This window comes from Gossypium hirsutum, chromosome A01, assembly GCF_007990345.1.
Source record: "Gossypium hirsutum isolate 1008001.06 chromosome A01, Gossypium_hirsutum_v2.1, whole genome shotgun sequence".
Classification (NCBI taxonomy): domain Eukaryota; kingdom Viridiplantae; phylum Streptophyta; class Magnoliopsida; order Malvales; family Malvaceae; genus Gossypium; species Gossypium hirsutum.
Window position 1 is genome coordinate 865,097 of NC_053424.1, and position 16,049 is coordinate 881,145.

General features: G+C 32.4%; 3 protein-coding genes across 3 annotated transcripts; 1 reads left to right on the top strand and 2 right to left on the bottom strand.

The window, feature by feature from the left end:
* Positions 1–1,696: 1,696 nt before the first annotated feature.
* Positions 1,697–3,134, bottom strand: LOC107934127 (probable peroxisomal membrane protein PEX13). Its single transcript, XM_016866481.2, has 2 exons — positions 2,933–3,134; positions 1,697–2,116 (listed from the first exon to the last, which is right to left on the bottom strand). The coding sequence occupies exons 1-2, from the start codon at positions 3,051–3,053 to the stop codon at positions 1,896–1,898; spliced, it is 342 nt and encodes a 113-aa protein (XP_016721970.1). The 5' UTR covers positions 3,054–3,134; the 3' UTR covers positions 1,697–1,895.
* Positions 3,135–6,454: 3,320 nt separating this feature from the next.
* On the bottom strand, positions 6,455–10,181 carry LOC107934152 (magnesium transporter MRS2-3). Its single transcript, XM_016866509.2, has 6 exons — positions 9,588–10,181; positions 8,523–8,732; positions 8,295–8,423; positions 8,052–8,206; positions 7,718–7,949; positions 6,455–6,857 (listed from the first exon to the last, which is right to left on the bottom strand). The coding sequence occupies exons 1-6, from the start codon at positions 10,029–10,031 to the stop codon at positions 6,570–6,572; spliced, it is 1,458 nt and encodes a 485-aa protein (XP_016721998.1). The 5' UTR covers positions 10,032–10,181; the 3' UTR covers positions 6,455–6,569.
* Positions 10,182–10,978: 797 nt separating this feature from the next.
* Positions 10,979–14,910, top strand: LOC107934102 (probable zinc metallopeptidase EGY3, chloroplastic). The gene is made up of 6 exons (XM_016866453.2): positions 10,979–11,694; positions 12,119–12,316; positions 12,402–12,626; positions 13,518–13,756; positions 13,855–14,009; positions 14,492–14,910. The coding sequence occupies exons 1-6, from the start codon at positions 11,128–11,130 to the stop codon at positions 14,845–14,847; spliced, it is 1,740 nt and encodes a 579-aa protein (XP_016721942.2). The 5' UTR covers positions 10,979–11,127; the 3' UTR covers positions 14,848–14,910.
* The last annotated feature ends 1,139 nt before the right edge of the window (positions 14,911–16,049 follow it).

The following is a 16,049-nucleotide window of genomic DNA, read 5'->3' on the forward strand; positions in this document are numbered from 1 at the left end:
TTAAACATTTAATTATAGAAATATAATAAAAATATCCTAATATTATGGGTGATAGTTGTGCAATCTTTTTTTAAAATTACAATAATAAGGTAAAACCCGAACAACAAATATAATTAGCGCGACTCAAACCCAAACTACATATGAGGTACTGAGCACCCTTAACCATCATACCATGACATAGAATTCATTAATGTGCAATCTTTCATATATATGTATGCACACATGATGTTCATCTAGCTCTGTCACCTAAATGAAATATTGTTTTAGTATATATATATATTAGATGAGATTTATTAATCAGTTGAAACTCTTCTTTAAATGCTATGATTGAGAGTTTCAACTCGATTAACATAGATATTATTGTTAATGCAGCAGGATGTAGGTTCGAGTCCGTTGAAGTACATTATCATCCTATTTATGGGTTGGAAAGAGGCTATGAATAGTTCTAGGCATTGTGTAAAAAAACAAAAATAGAAATGAGGCAATATTTTAAAAGCGATAATAATTGAGTTATCGTTGGGGTGTCGTTAGGATACTTATTAATTATTTGTCAGGTAGAATGCCCTTTTCCGATAATAATATTTGTTTGTTTTAAAAGTTTGGGATAAATCTCAAAATTATACATGAATTTTGATTTAATGTTTAACTGTATATATGAACTTTAATTTCATTCAATTATACACTTAAAACTGTAATTGTAGTTCAAATGTATACTTAAAATTTTAAATTTTATTTAATCATACACATTTAAAGAAATAAATACATTAATTTATTTTTATATTGGATAAATATAATTATTAATGTATGAAATATATAAACATAAAATGATATTATATCAATAATTGTGTTAATAATTTAAAAGAATTTGATCAAATCAAAATCTCATGTATAAAATTGCACAAAATCAAAGTTCATTGATACAATTGCATATTGAACCACAGTTCATGTATAGTTTTTGGATTTATCCCTGAAAGTTTTTAATCACAAATTATTTCTATCTGGGTGCCTAGACATATTCATGGACAAGGCTATCAGCTCAAACCCGAAGGCCCACCCGAAACTTGGGAGGGTTTGAGCAAATATATTAAGCCTGAAAAGTAGGCTTAGGTAAGAAAATTTAGGCACATTTAAAATATGAGTCAAGCTCAACTTGAACATTCAAGGCCCGAGCCTTACTTGAGCCGTTTTTAAGTTAGTGATGTTTTTCATGTTATGTTATTTTTATATATTATGTAATTTATAACACATAAAAATTAAATTTATAGTAGTTAATATCATGCATAGGCCAACCCGAACTTGGCCCATGAATACCTCTAGGGGTACCGTTGAAATTATTTTTGAAAATAAATTTATTTGACAATAATTTGATTTTTTTTCTTTTCTATGACAAGAATTATTTTTTAGATATCCAATTTAAATTCATTATTTCAAAACTAAGGTTAACACATGATTAATAGTATTGTTTTAAACGGGCGTATGATGGTGCTAATATCTTCCTCACAGGTAATCGTACTTCCGAACTCAATTTCTATTTCACATACCAAAAATTATATTTTAAATAAATTTTCATTTAATTTTAAAATTTTATTAAAGGGATATGCTTTTAAATAACCAATCACACCTAACAAAAAAAAATTGGTGATCAACTCCATATTTTTTAAAAAAATTTGTCTAACGCACTTAAAAACTGTTATGATAGTAATATTTTAGATTTAAAGCATAACCATTACATTCTGAGGAGAACTTAGAGGTGAGAAATCTAGTCTTTAAATACAATAGTGAGGTTGGTATAATGGGATGTGATAGAACTAATGAAACCTTAAATAAAAGACAGAGATAGGTGAAGGGTGTTACTACAACTGCCGTTGGGTGAATTACCATAACCACCGCCGCTGCTAGGGTGAATTACCATAACCACTGCCACCGCTGGGTGAATTACCATAACCACTACCACCGCTAGGTGAATAACCATAACTATTGCTGCCGCTGGGTGAATAACCATAACTGTTGCTGCCGTGGGGTGAATAACCATAACCACCGCCGCTGCTAGGTGAATAACCATAACTAAACCCATGTGCTTGGTATGAGTTACTTCTAGGAACATACTCTTGCCCTTCTGTACTTGAAACAAGTATCAATACGGTAAGATCAAATAGTTGTGGTCAAATCAATGAAGTCGTCGATTTTTTATTCAATCAATTTCATTGTTACAAAATTAGAAAAAAAAAATTTAAACCAACAAGTATTGGGTGAATCGGATCCAAGCAATTGCTTTTAAAAAATAAATATAAATATCTAGCACTAATAAAAAAATAACAATTATTCAATACAAATTATAAAATATATCAAAAGTTTTACAAGTTTTAAAAATTTTTATTAATTTTAAATAATGCCTTTAAAAATTTTAAATGAAAAATTAAAAAATACAATTTTAAACAGATTATGTAAATTAAAAAATGAAATTATATAATTAATAAAATATAAACTAAACTATTATTAGTTTACTTTCACACACATAATTATAAACATGCACCTACTACTTAATTTTTATAAATTATAACGACAAAATTAAATCAACAATTGTTTGGTGCAATTCAGTTTTTTTTAACTCCGCAAGTGGGTTAAGACACATTTAAGCGTCTTTAATTGATATTTAATAATAATATATAAATGAAACATTGTTATATGGTTATAATAAAAACAACCCGGCTCAAGATCCGACCCAATATAATAAAAGGCTACAGACACGCCAAAATGGGGAGGGACCGACTCTGCTTTTTGGAACAGGACACTGTTCTCCTCTCCAAATTGGCTTCCGTTGATACATAGTATCAACAAACATAATACGATCTTTGTTTGTGGAGTTAAAAAGAAATTGCATATATAATTCTTAAAAGGAAAGAAAAAGTAAAAGTAAAATTGAGCACATTACCTAGAATCCGTATGTTTCTAGCAGAGACGAGTCCTCCATGAGGGATGAAATTGAAAAGTAAGAATAAGGTCCACAGGAAGTAGCAAAGGATGAGAGAAAATGAAGGTTTCATAATTCCCATAATAATATTTTTTTTCTCAAGGAAACTATTCTATTATACCATCATATAAATTTTTCCATATGGATGAGGGTATAAATACTATGCCAATTTTGGCTTCTTCTTTTTTCGTAACAATGACAGTCAAGCTTGAAATTTGGTTAAGTTGGGTGGTGTTGGTTGAAATTGGTGTGGTGATCCAAACATACCACAACTTAGAATTATTATTCCCCCATCCCATTGGTATTAAAATCGTAAGTATTTTTTTTTGCCGATTTCAAACTCTGATTAGCCTGGTACTTATATGACATGACATACAATTGATTGAAAACACTTACAATGATAATATTTGGACTAAAATTTTTAAATTAAAAAAAATTAAAAGGATTAAATTTTTACCTTTTAAAGAATAGAGACCAAATGTCAAGTTTTACCAAAATACAGGGACTAACAAAAAAATTATCTTCTTTTTCATAATAATGACAGTCAAGCTTGAAATTTGGTTAGCTTGGGCGATGTGGAGTGAAATTAACATTTTGACAGGGATCGAAAATAGCACAAGTTGATATATTGGAATTATTCCATACGTTGGGGTTTTCTTAAAAAGTACTAATTAAATAATGGGTTAGGGGCAAAAATATATATATAAAGAAGAAGAAAGCACCAATTAAGTTTTTGAGCGAAAAATGCATTCGGTTAAGCCCCTGAATTCTTAAATTGCATCAATTTAACCCTTTTAATAGGTATTTCTTATCTTTGACCAATACGATATTGATGTGACCAATTGATGAGTTGATTGGCCCATTACTGACATAGTAATCAATGTCAGCTGTCACGTTAGCAAAAATATAAAAGATTCAAAAAAACTCATTCAATCACTTTTTTTTATTTTCAGGTTACAATATTGTTATTTGCTTTAAATTTCTTATCAAATATCGGAATAAAAAGAAAAATTGGGACGAAAAGTGTGTTCATTTTCGAGTTTGGCTCCCATCCATTACTTTTGTATATATTTTTATCCAATACAGTTTTAATCACCGTTTAAAATTATGACTTTGACAATTCATAGATTAGTTCTACACATTTAAAAAGTATCTAACAAGATCCCAAAACGAAGTCAAAGTTAAGTTGTTAAAGGGAAAAAAGTATCTGATTTTCTTGTGGTCTAATGGAATGATACAAGTCCCTTTCAATAATAGTAATAATAAAAATGTTTAATGTATACTTTATTTTTGGTATAATGTTAAATTTAATTCTTAATGTTAATTTTTTTTTTAATTTGGTTTTTTTTAGTTATATTTAGTTATCAACATTTTAGAGCAAGGGTCAATTTAGAATTTTTTTAAGGGATCAAAATTGAATTATAATTTCTTTAAATGTCAAATAGATTTAATTATATATTAATTTATTATTTTTATCATTTATAAAAGGACTAAATAGAATTTTTTTTATTTTTTTATTTTTTCTTAACAATGACAGATAAGCTTGAAATTTGGTTAGGTTGGGTGTTTGTGAGTGAAATTGGGTTAGCATTGTGTGGTGATCCAAACATGCCACAACTTAGAATTATTATTCCCTACCCCATTCGTATTAAAATTGTAAGAACTTTTTTTAGTTAAAATTTATTGATTTACAATTTTAATTAAGCTATATTTAAAGTTTAATAAATTTTGATAGAAAATATTTATGATGATAATAATTAAATTAAAATTTTTTAATTTAAAAAAGTCGGAGGATTAAATTTTAAAATTTTAAAATATCAAAATTAAATATCAGAATTTGCCAATATATAAGGAGTAACAAGCAGATTTTAATATTTCATTTTCTATAACGATGACAGTCAAACTTAGAAATTTGATTAAAATAAATGAAAGTCATTGTTGATATTGAAAAACGAATTCTAGACTTAAAGTGTAGTTACATAGACATATTATAATTGAAATCGGATTGGACCGACTGATTAAATAAATTGAATAAAAAATTAATAGTTTAAATAACTCGGAAACAGTCAGTTTCTTGAATGGACAATAAAAAAGTTTGAATAGGTTTCGATTAATTTGAGAATCAAAAGTCTTAGACCGATTTCCCTAGTTTTAAAAAGAGAATAAATATAATTTTTGGTTTTGAATTTAGTAATTAGATTTACTTAAGTACATGTATTTTAATTTTGGTCCATTTTAACACTTAAACATGACAACTAGAGTCGGTCCTTAAATTTGAAATATATAAAAGTGTGATGATGTGATAATATTAGATTGTGTTACATTAACACTTGAAAATTAAAAATATTATATAAATTTACAAATCATGATATAGTCATATTCACTATTTTAATAATTAGACTAATGATTGAACAAGTCAGACCATCAGTTCCTAATTCAACCAATTTGATCGGTTTGACCATCATACCAATAATAATTAATTAATTAATTAAAACTCATGAAATTTTAAAAATATAAAAAATTTATTGAATCGATTCAACTTATTCAACTATCGACCAATTTTAAGCATTTTCCAAGTCAATCAATTTAACCCCTCTATTTGGGCCATCATATTGACCAATTTTTGATCCGTCTAATTCGATCCTATTTTAATAACACTTGTCATGAATCACCAAAATAAATCTATTTGTCATGTTTAAGTCAAAAATTCTATTATCTCCGCTTAAAAACCATCTTGATGATTGAATTAGTCACCATTAATTCTCGATTAGACTGTTTCTTCGATTTCAATTCAATAAATTATAAAAAAAATTCATAAAAATAAAAATTTTAAAAAATATTTAACATATTAAACTGCATTTTTGTCAACCTCTTCGTTTGAGCAAGTATACTAGTCAATTCCCAATCCAAACGTTCCAACTCCAACAACCATACGGATCTTTCTGATCCAGTACTTTTTCCGTTAAAGGTTTCAGCTAATGGGACAGCATGCCACAGGAGTTGCTTCACGTGCAGCCATGAAGGATGCACCATTAGTCCATCAAACTACGCTGCACATGAAGGTAAGCTTTATTGCAAACATCACCATGTCCAGCTCTTCAAGGAGCAGCCAACTCGAAACTGAACGGCAAAGAAATTCTATGAATTCAAAAATCGCTGCCGAATTAAGGACACCATTCGATACATCTTTTTTTTTTTATTTTTCCACCGATCGGAATTCCGGTTATACATGTCATTGCATGTCATCGCAGTATCAGATTGGCGATCAATCGATTTTAGGAAAAAAAAAAGTTTCGAACCTATCATCTTCCATTGTAAGAAGAGATTTTTGGAAATAAATGGGTACTTCTTTTTCCGTTATTTGCTAGATCTTTAAACTCGATGGAACTCGAGCCTATAACTGCTTATAAACTAAACTCGACTCGGTTACACTTCGAGTCTTATTAAAATTAAGAAATGTCGATTTAATGTCAGTCGACTATAGAGGCAGTAAAAATATAAGCTTATCGTGTCCAACATTCTGGAAAAGTTTATACAATAGATGTTTCAATGTCATCTTATTTTTTTCAATGCGATATACAGTACGGTCTCAGAAGACTTACTCTAATAACCGCTTGTACTTACACCATGCGATAGCTATTACATAAAGGAATATCGAGCCGGCAGCACCACCTCCAATTGTCCACAGAAACTCTGGCATCCCTGCTTTATCTTCATCGAATAGCTCGATATGGATGTTCATGCCAAAGATACCTGCAACTACGATAAAAGCACTGATGACAAGGGTTGCCGTTGTTAGCATGACTCCCATTTGAAGGAGATGGTTCTGTTTGTCATCGAGCATTATATTAATGTAGTCCTCTGTGTCATCAACATATTCCCTCAGCTTTAGGAAAATACGAAAAAAAATTAAGAACAATGTCAGTAACCCAAGGTTGAAAGAATAATCACAGGTAAAGAAGCTAATTTTCGTACTGCAAATGATGGCTTGTACAATGTTTATGTCAGGGGCTGAGACTCGAGCGCATGGACCATGATATGCTTACTATAGGATCTATAGATACGAATGAAATGCACAAAAAGAGATTGTACAGCAGATCTGGAAATATCAAACACGACACACAACAAATAACACGAATGTATGAATCAAAATCTTATATAATATGAATTATTAATGTATCAAATTTTATATAAATATAAAGTGGGCAAAAGTACCATAGAAGTCATTGTACTAGAGTTAGATTGCATTTTGCCCCCTCTACTAAAAAAATAGTCAAATTAGTCCTTGTACATTAGTTCAAAGAGCAAATTGATCCTTTTTGTTAAAAATTTCATCCACTTGTATTGTTAAAAACTGGTATAACTGACGAAATAAGCAGACAATGATACATGATGCGCCACGTGTTCATGATGTACAAGGACCAGTTTTTAATAGTAAAAATGTATGAAACTTTAGAAGGACCAATTTGCTCTTTGATCTAATGTATAGGAACTAATTTGTCCAATTTTTTAGTAAAGGGAGTAAAATGGAATCCGACCACTAGCACAGAAGCCGCTATGGTACTTCTACCATATAAAGTAACTTAAACATGATTATTACACAACAAAAACCACAAACACTATATAGATACACTGCATGAAACCGTAGAATCAATCAACTTCCGTGAGCATGAAATCGAAACATGTCCAAGTTATTAGATGATAACGAAGGGGACAGTAGTGAAGTCGTAAATGCAAATGAAATACCGTGGATAGCTTGTTCAGTGTACCGTCAATTTGAACAAAGTATGCTTCCAAGAGCATTTCTAACTCTTCTACATCAAGGTGCTTGCTGATAGCACTGCGAGTGGTACTTGTATGAGTTCCATGGCTGTCTCGGCCAATGGCATTGGTAGCACCAAACATATTATCCTGGGGGTTATCGGAGTCTTGGATATCACCTTCATAATTGGCTGCCAAGGAGATTTCAGCAGGTGTCCTGACATAAGGCAGGGACAAATCTGAGCTGCCGAAGATTGCAAATAGAATGAACCTAAAAAGGGAGCCTTTAACGAAACTGAGCAACGAAATTGTTCAGCACCTCTCATTGATGTCTGGTCGAAGAACATGATCATCCATATCATCCCTCTCATTCATAGACGAGGTTGAAGAATTTTCAAGTAGTTGTTTCTCAGTTAAATACATCTCGGCCATATCTTCATCATCATCGAGCAAGTGTTCCAACTCATCCCTTACCTGAGAAATAAGTATATCTATATACTTAATTTAGAATTCAAAATGGAAGAAAAATATAAATCTGCATAGTTATGTTTAAATACACAACCTTTTGGACACGTCCTGTTATTGCAACTAATCGGCTTTTAATTTGGCGAACACGCTCCAAATTGAGAGTACTAATCTTGGAAGTCAATTTATCTAAGGCCGGATGTGCCTCTTGCTCCAATGTCTTTGCCTGCATTGGCAATAGAAAACAATGACCAAATATAACAAATAAAACAATAAGATGGCGAAAAAAAGTTCATAGACAAATTAACAAAGACGAATTACTCACTTCATTTTCTAAGCAGCTGCAAGCAGCTTCAAGGCATGCTTCCAATGCAACAAATTCAAATGGGAGAATCTTCGAGCCATTTGGGTTTTCAAGACTCTGTTTCTCTTCTGATTTACCTTCATCATCCTGAGTTTGAGTCTGTGAAAACCTTGACGACAAATTTTGAGAACTTGATCGAATTATGTAGCTGGAATCATCAACTCCACCTTCCTAAAGAAGAAACAAAAACACTTGGCCAATGAATATGCAATGGAATTGGCTGGAGAGCCTAGTGACAAGATGGAAATCAGGAGTTCAGGACAATGAAACAGCACAAGCTGATATTATCTAGGTTACTCCAACTCTTCAGTTTTTGTACCCGAGCCCGACACTGATGCAGGATGCATATCCAAAATAGGTAACAAAGATACTAACCTCGAAGAACCCTCCAAATACAAGGGGAAATTTTTGAGCATTCCAACATCAGGCACATACCAGTACCCGAACACAACCGAGTACGAGTAACATGGCCACGGGCGGTGTCAGGGGGTTGGCAGGGGCCTGTCCCCCCTCAAATGGTAAAATCATGTTTTGGCTCTTTAAAATTTATAAAGTTCCTAAGTTCGTACATGGTAAAATTGCATTTTGGCCCCAAAAATGATAATTTTTTTATTGAATCGTTAAAAAATTACAGGAGTGAGCTTAATGCTGACAAGCCGAGCGCTGCCAAGCTCACTATTAGCTATGAAAATGGAGTGTAACCACCAGCTGAGCTATCTAGTATCTAGAAGTCAATAAATTGTATTGCTTTAAGTTTGCTGATACTAAATTCTAAAAAGCAATTCGATGAATTCAGCTATGTTACTTGAGTGAGCGTCGAATATAAGTGCAGTTATGAATGAAAAATATAAATTTCTCCTTTACCTCTCCAAAATCATAAATTCACAGTGAAATTCTAATAGAACACATAATTTCACCTAATCAAAACAAGAAAGTTCATCCATGCAAAACCCTAAACCGAAGCCCCATAATAGAAAATCACCTAAACAAATATATAAAGAAATTAAAAAGAAAAGAAAAAGGTACCTGGTCTTTAGTAGCTTGATAATGGCACAAAATTCGGCTCTGTATCTCATCAACAAAGGGAGTAACTGCAGGATCCTTAGAATTCAAAAGCAAAACCTCTTGCGCCGTGATGATTGCCTTGATATGCTCCAAATTAATCACGATCGCCCTTTCTCGACCAAGAATCGTCGATGGGTACGACAACAGCGGGTCCAAGATCCGAAGATCTCGAGCAGGCAAACCCGTACGTCTCATGATAGCATGTTTTCCGGCTTCCACCATCTGGGTTTGGCATGTCGAGTCCAGTATAAGCCATGCTCGAACACCGGTCCCTTTTTTCCGATGACCGGCGGCTGTGGTGGCGGTGGTGGGAGGGAGAGTTTGGTTAGGGAACGAAGCGGGTCGGGCCGATGGATCCGGGTCATCTTCGGGTTTAGGCGGTGACGACGGAGGTTGACTCCTCATTTTTGGGGTTTTTCTTTTGGAGGATCATTCGATACTGAAATTTAGCGGTAAGAAAATGGTGCCGTTTAGTCTTTATAGCCTTCAGAGTCTAACTTGCAAGCTAGTGTTAAAAGACTATTTAGTAGTACCCTTTTACCATCGTAGCTTTTGACTTCTTTTTTAAAAACGGTTGCAACCGCTTAAATTATTGGTTTGCTATCAAAAGTTAATTAAATAAAATATTTTATAAATCAGTTGAATTGATTCAATTTTTGGTTTTTTATTTTGAATTTTTTAATTTTACTAATTTAGAGTGGTTTACTTAAATATTGGTTGTCTGAATTGGTATATTGGCCGATTTTTGATCTAACTAACTCGATTCTAATATATTATCTATCTGTTAGGGTGAATTGCACACATAGTTATTAAACTATTAAAAAATTTACATTTTAATCAATTAATTTTAAAAAGTTATAATCATTAAACAATTCAAAAATTTTTATTGTTATTGTTCAAATTGCTACTGTATGGCTTTCTCCCTTCACACCGCATGCAACAATCAAAAGTTCTTATTCCCTTCTCTTCTACAATTTGATATTTTTCTTAAAACAATTTTTAACATCACGAATTTATGAACGAAAATCTAAATAGTTTTTTTATCTAATCTCCAATACTAACTCTTAGATTAACTTGAATCTAAAGTATGTTTTACCCTTCAATAGATATCAATTCACGTACCAATTAAAGTGTCGCTTGATGCTCACTAATCAGCTTTTAAAAAAAATAACAATTTAATTACTCGAATAAAACTTTTTTAAATAACTTAAATGAATTTTTTTTAATAGTTTGGAACTACTCTAACTAAAATAGTCCTCGAAACTTGATATGGAAATGCCAAGTGTCTAACTAGATTGAAACAGGAATCTCGACTGCCAATTGGATTCCATTTGGATCAATCACCACAAAATCCAACCATTTTTCGTCTCTTTCTACATGAACCATTCCACCTGTAACACTTCTCCACCTTTCTAGACATCTCTCAATATAATATATATATGTATATGTATGTATGCATATTTAGCTCACAGTCCAGCTTTGAACTTAAAATTCAACAAAAATGACAGCTCTGTGCTTCACTTCACACTCTTCTCTATCTTCATGCAACCTCCACACCCACCACTACAAAAAGAAACACGGCTTCAACTTCAAGAATCTTGGGTCGAATTTATCCACCATTATCAACAAAACCCAAAGCTCCAATCCTCGAATTTCCATTCATTTCTCCGTTTATCGTCGTCACTTTCCTCTCAAATCTTCCGTCAAAGACGAGCAAGCAACCGAAACCGAACCCACCGCCCATTCCGCCGTCGCGGTGGAATCTAAAGAACCGAGAGATGAAACACAGGGTCCGAACAGTGAAGAAACGGAGGGGAAAGAAGATCAGCAAGAAATGGATTGGAAAACGGATGAGGAGTTCAAGAGATTTATGGGGAATCCTTCCATTGAAGCTGCGATAAAGCTGGAGAAGAAAAGGGCGGATAGGAAGCTTAAGGAATTGGATAGGGAAAGTAATGGGAATCCCATTGTGGGGCTTTTCAATAAGGTGGTGCGTGATAATTTGGCTAGAGAAAAAGAAAGGTTGGAGCAAGCTGAAGAGACTTTTAAAGCTCTTGATCTTAATAAGGTGAGAATAAAAAAGAAAGTTTAGATTCTTTCAAGTGTTGGATTTTGATTATAAATTCTGTGTTGATTTTATTTTGTTTATTTACTTGATTTTTTGTGGTATTTTATCCAGATTTTTAATTCGAATATGCTTTGATTACATGATATGATGGTCTAAATATATGAAAATTTTAGATGACACTCCCTGAAGTCGGAGTAATAAAGTTTCTGGATACATATTGATAGCTCACCAAGGGTTTCTACTGGGACTATGTTACCCCAGTTTTTCATTTTCTTTTCCGAGTCTAATAGCTATATCTGGTCAGCCGATATTCGGACATTCACAAAAATAAGCATATTTGTATCCGACACTCGCTCGATTCATGGTAATACGGTATTTGGGCACATACTAATATTTCCTTGTGTTTGATGTTTCGATATAATAGTTAAAGAGCTGTTTCGGATTCGATACATTTTTTGCAACGGATGTTCGAAGATTCGGAGATGGTGGGATTTTCATTGGGAATTTGAGAAGACCGATCGAAGAAGTCATTCCTATACTTGAGAAAAAGCTGACCAATGCCGCAGGCAGGGAAGTTGTCTTGTGGTTCATGGAGGAAAAAACGAACGACATAACGAAACAGGTAACTTGAGACAGGGCCAATGTTTTGCATTTATGCTTTTGGAATAAGATGAAGCCTAATTTAGTTGTTGTTGTTGTACTTTCAGGCATGTGTGGTGCAACCTAAAGCCGAAATCGATCTCCAATTCGAGTCTACCAAGCTGAGCACTCCTTGGGGATATGTTAGTGCAATAGCTTTATGTGTTACAACTTTCGGGACCATTGCTTTAATGAGCGGATTCTTCTTGAAACCCGGTGCTACATTTGACGACTATCTCGCCGATGTCTTGCCTCTCTTCGGTGGCTTCATCTCCATTTTGGGAGTTTCCGAGGTATGCCATTATTTTCCGAATGGAGCCACATAAGTAATATGTATATCTTATCCCTTGGTGGAGCCAAGAGGGGCAGGCAAGGGCCTAGCCCTTAAAATGGAAAAATTTTCATTTAGGTCATTTATAATTTATAAAATTTGAAATTAATAATGGTAAAATTGCATTTTCCCCCAAATAATAAAAATTTAATTTAATCCTTTAAAAATTATAAAAATATAGTCTATTAAAATGGTGAAGTTGTATTTTTAGTATCGTATAAATATACAATTTAATTTTGGCCTCCAAAAAAAATTTTATGGCTCTGCAACTGATCTTATCCGAGGCATATCTTTCCATATGTGAGTTTCTAAGGTATGTCAGAACTTTCCGTGGGGGAGTTTCTGAGGCATTTTAACCCCAAGTTGCATTTGTTCCCTTTTAGCTTAGAATAATGTGGTATCTGTTCTTAGTGGTTGTTCAAGTCTGTGCATTACTCCTCTTAATCTGAACGGAGGGATTGTAACCTGACGTTGCTAGAATAAGATAGCATCTGTTCTCGTGATTGTTCAAAGGTTGTGCATTACTCCTCTTAATCTGAACGGAGGGATTGCAGGGAGGCATTGTATACTGATTGTTCAAAGGCTGTGCATTACTCCTAATCCGAACAGAGGGATTGCGAGGAGGCATTGTAACCTGAAGTTGCATTTTTTGCGGTTGTTGGTAGAATAAAATAGTATTTGTTCTCGTGATTGTTCAAAGGCTGTGCATTAATCCTCCTAATCCGAACATAGAGATTGTGGTGGAGACATTTAACCCGAAGTTGCATTTTTGTTGTACATTTAATAGTTTCCTCGCTCTTGCTACGTATTTACGTACAAAGTTATTCAAGAGCGTATCTCTCATCTTTGGCAGATAGCCACGAGGGTGACAGCGGCTCGTTACGGTGTTAAACTCAGCCCCTCATTTCTTGTTCCATCCAATTGGACCGGTTGTTTAGGTGTGATGAACAATTACGAGTCATTGCTTCCAAATAAGAAGGCTCTTTTCGATATCCCGGTGGCACGTACAGCTAGCGCTTACTTGACATCACTGGTGCTTGCAATCGCTGCCTTCATATCTGATGGCAGCTTTAATGGTGGCGATAACGCATTGTAAGATCTGTTATAGTATTATGCTATATACTCGGATTATGGTGCGAGTTTCAAAGTCAAGTATATAAAATCCCCATTTGTTATCCGATGTGAATCAGGTTCATAAGGCCTCAGTTCTTCTACAACAATCCGCTGCTTTCTTTCGTCCAATTTGTTATCGGACCATATGCGGATGAACTCGGAAACGTATTACCAAATGCCGTGGAAGGGGTCGGAGTTCCTGTTGATCCCCTAGCTTTTGCTGGACTTTTGGGTAAGTTTCTTTGCCTTATTGATCATTGTTGTAATTTTTCCATTCTTGCTCTCGTAAAGGCAAACTTTGGAAAAGAAAATCCTTAGGGTTATAAAATAAATGAATCAAGCGTGAACAGACATAAACGAGCTTGTTTGTGCAGTCCCTTAAGAAATATTTAAATCATAAATTAATATATGGTTAAATTATACTTTGACCCCCCAAAAATAATTTTTTTTTGTTAAATCCCTTAAAAGATAATGTAATCATAAATTAATACATCATAAAATTATATTTTGATTTCTTAAAATTTATAATTCAATTCCGGCCCTCCTAAAAGAATTTTTAGATTTGCCCCTGAACAAGCTTTATTCATGGTTGGTTTGTTTAATAAACAAACATTAAAATATTATTTATATTTGTTTATTTAGATTGATAAGCGAACATGAACGTACAAAAATTAAACTGTTCATGAATTGGTCTTTCATTGTTGATTTTCGCAGGAATGGTGGTGACTTCTTTGAACTTGTTGCCTTGCGGAAGACTTGAAGGTGGCCGAATAGCTCAAGCGATGCTCGGACGTAGTACAGCTACGTTGTTGTCCTTTGCCACGTCCCTTCTCCTTGGCATCGGTGGTCTAAGCGGAAGCGTACTTTGCTTGGCGTGGGGATTATTCGCAACCTTCTTCCGTGGCGGGGAAGAAATGCCGGCAAAAGACGAAATAACGCCGTTGGGAGATAACAGGTTTGCTTGGGGTATAGTTTTAGGTCTCATTTGCTTCCTCACTCTTTTCCCTAATGGTGGTGGTACTTTCTCTAACCCTTTCTTAAGTGATCCCTTTTTTAGGGGCGATCTGTAAAAACAAACAGTGTATATATATACTACATTATATCATATACTCACGTGTAAATTTTTTGATTAATTTTGAATACAAGTGAAGGTAAAAGAAAATTCAAGAAAAAAAAATAGAAACAAAAAATGTGGTTCAATCTGTAATTTCATATATAAATTTTAATTTAATGTAATTATATATATGAATTTTAAAGAGATAAATTTTAAAATTACACATGAATTTTAATTTAATGTATAATTTGATATATTAACTTTAATTTGTTATAATTATATGCATAAAGTTTTTAATGTGATTTAAATTTATACATGAATTTTTTATTATAGTTTAATCATACACATTTAAATAAATAAATAAATAAATTTATTTTATTATTCGATTAATATAATTATATGTGTATATGCATAAAATTAAGGACCTTGATCTCTTGAAAAAAAATTTTACTTAAATCTTTTAAATTTTTTAAAATTTTAAATTAATAAAAATAAAATTACACTTTAATTCCTCTTAAAAATTATAAAAATTTAATTTAATTATTTAAAAATTATAAAAATATAAATTATTTAAATTTACTATCATAAAAAATTAAAATTTAATATCAACACCGACATAAGATGATTAATTGAGTATATCAATTCTACAATTAATTTGACTGTCTAAATGGAAACCGACTTATGCTGTCTACGTCTCAACAATTCTAGGTTTCTTTGCAGGAAAAATAAAAGGGACAAATTTAGCCTCTGAATTTGATAACATTTCTTAATTTAATCACTATAATTTTATTGTCCATATTAGTTTTGAAACTTAGCAATATTTTCTAGTTTTGATTCATGTAATGGCATGGTACGATCTCATAGCGTCACATAGTCAATTGACAAATATTGAGAGAAATTATAAGTTCAGAAATTAATATGAACAAAAAAAGAAAATAGAGACTAAATTAAAAAATTTATCAAATTCAAAGACTAAATGTTAACTTATCCCAATATAAAATCATTAATTGTGAAAGAGAAACGAAATCAAAGCAATTTTAGCCAATAAATTAATCATTAATTAGTACTTATATTTTATAATATTTATTTATAAATAGAATGTTAATCAATAATTAATACATTGTAATCAAAATGATAGGCTAAATCAATAGCTAATTAATTACTTTCCATTAAATACCAAAGTTTCCTCACTAATCATCGATTGAGTCTTATCAAAGT

Excerpts from the sequence above, each read along its gene's own strand:
- LOC107934152 (XM_016866509.2), bottom strand. The coding sequence starts at position 10,031 with ATGAGGAGTCAACCTCCGTCGTCACCGCCTAAACCCGAAGATGACCCG. Across the intron at positions 8,733-9,587 it reads ATCAAGCTACTAAAGACCAG|GAAGGTGGAGTTGATGATTC; the intron begins GTACCTTTTTCT and ends TTTCTTCTTTAG. Across the intron at positions 7,950-8,051 it reads CGACCAGACATCAATGAGAG|GACACCTGCTGAAATCTCCT; the intron begins GTGCTGAACAAT and ends GCCTTATGTCAG.
- LOC107934102 (XM_016866453.2), top strand. The coding sequence starts at position 11,128 with ATGACAGCTCTGTGCTTCACTTCACACTCTTCTCTATCTTCATGCAAC. Across the intron at positions 12,627-13,517 it reads CCATTTTGGGAGTTTCCGAG|ATAGCCACGAGGGTGACAGC; the intron begins GTATGCCATTAT and ends CATCTTTGGCAG. Across the intron at positions 13,757-13,854 it reads AATGGTGGCGATAACGCATT|GTTCATAAGGCCTCAGTTCT; the intron begins GTAAGATCTGTT and ends GATGTGAATCAG.
- LOC107934127 (XM_016866481.2), bottom strand. The coding sequence starts at position 3,053 with ATGGGAATTATGAAACCTTCATTTTCTCTCATCCTTTGCTACTTCCTG. Across the intron at positions 2,117-2,932 it reads TAGAAACATACGGATTCTAG|AAGGGCAAGAGTATGTTCCT; the intron begins GTAATGTGCTCA and ends TTTCAAGTACAG.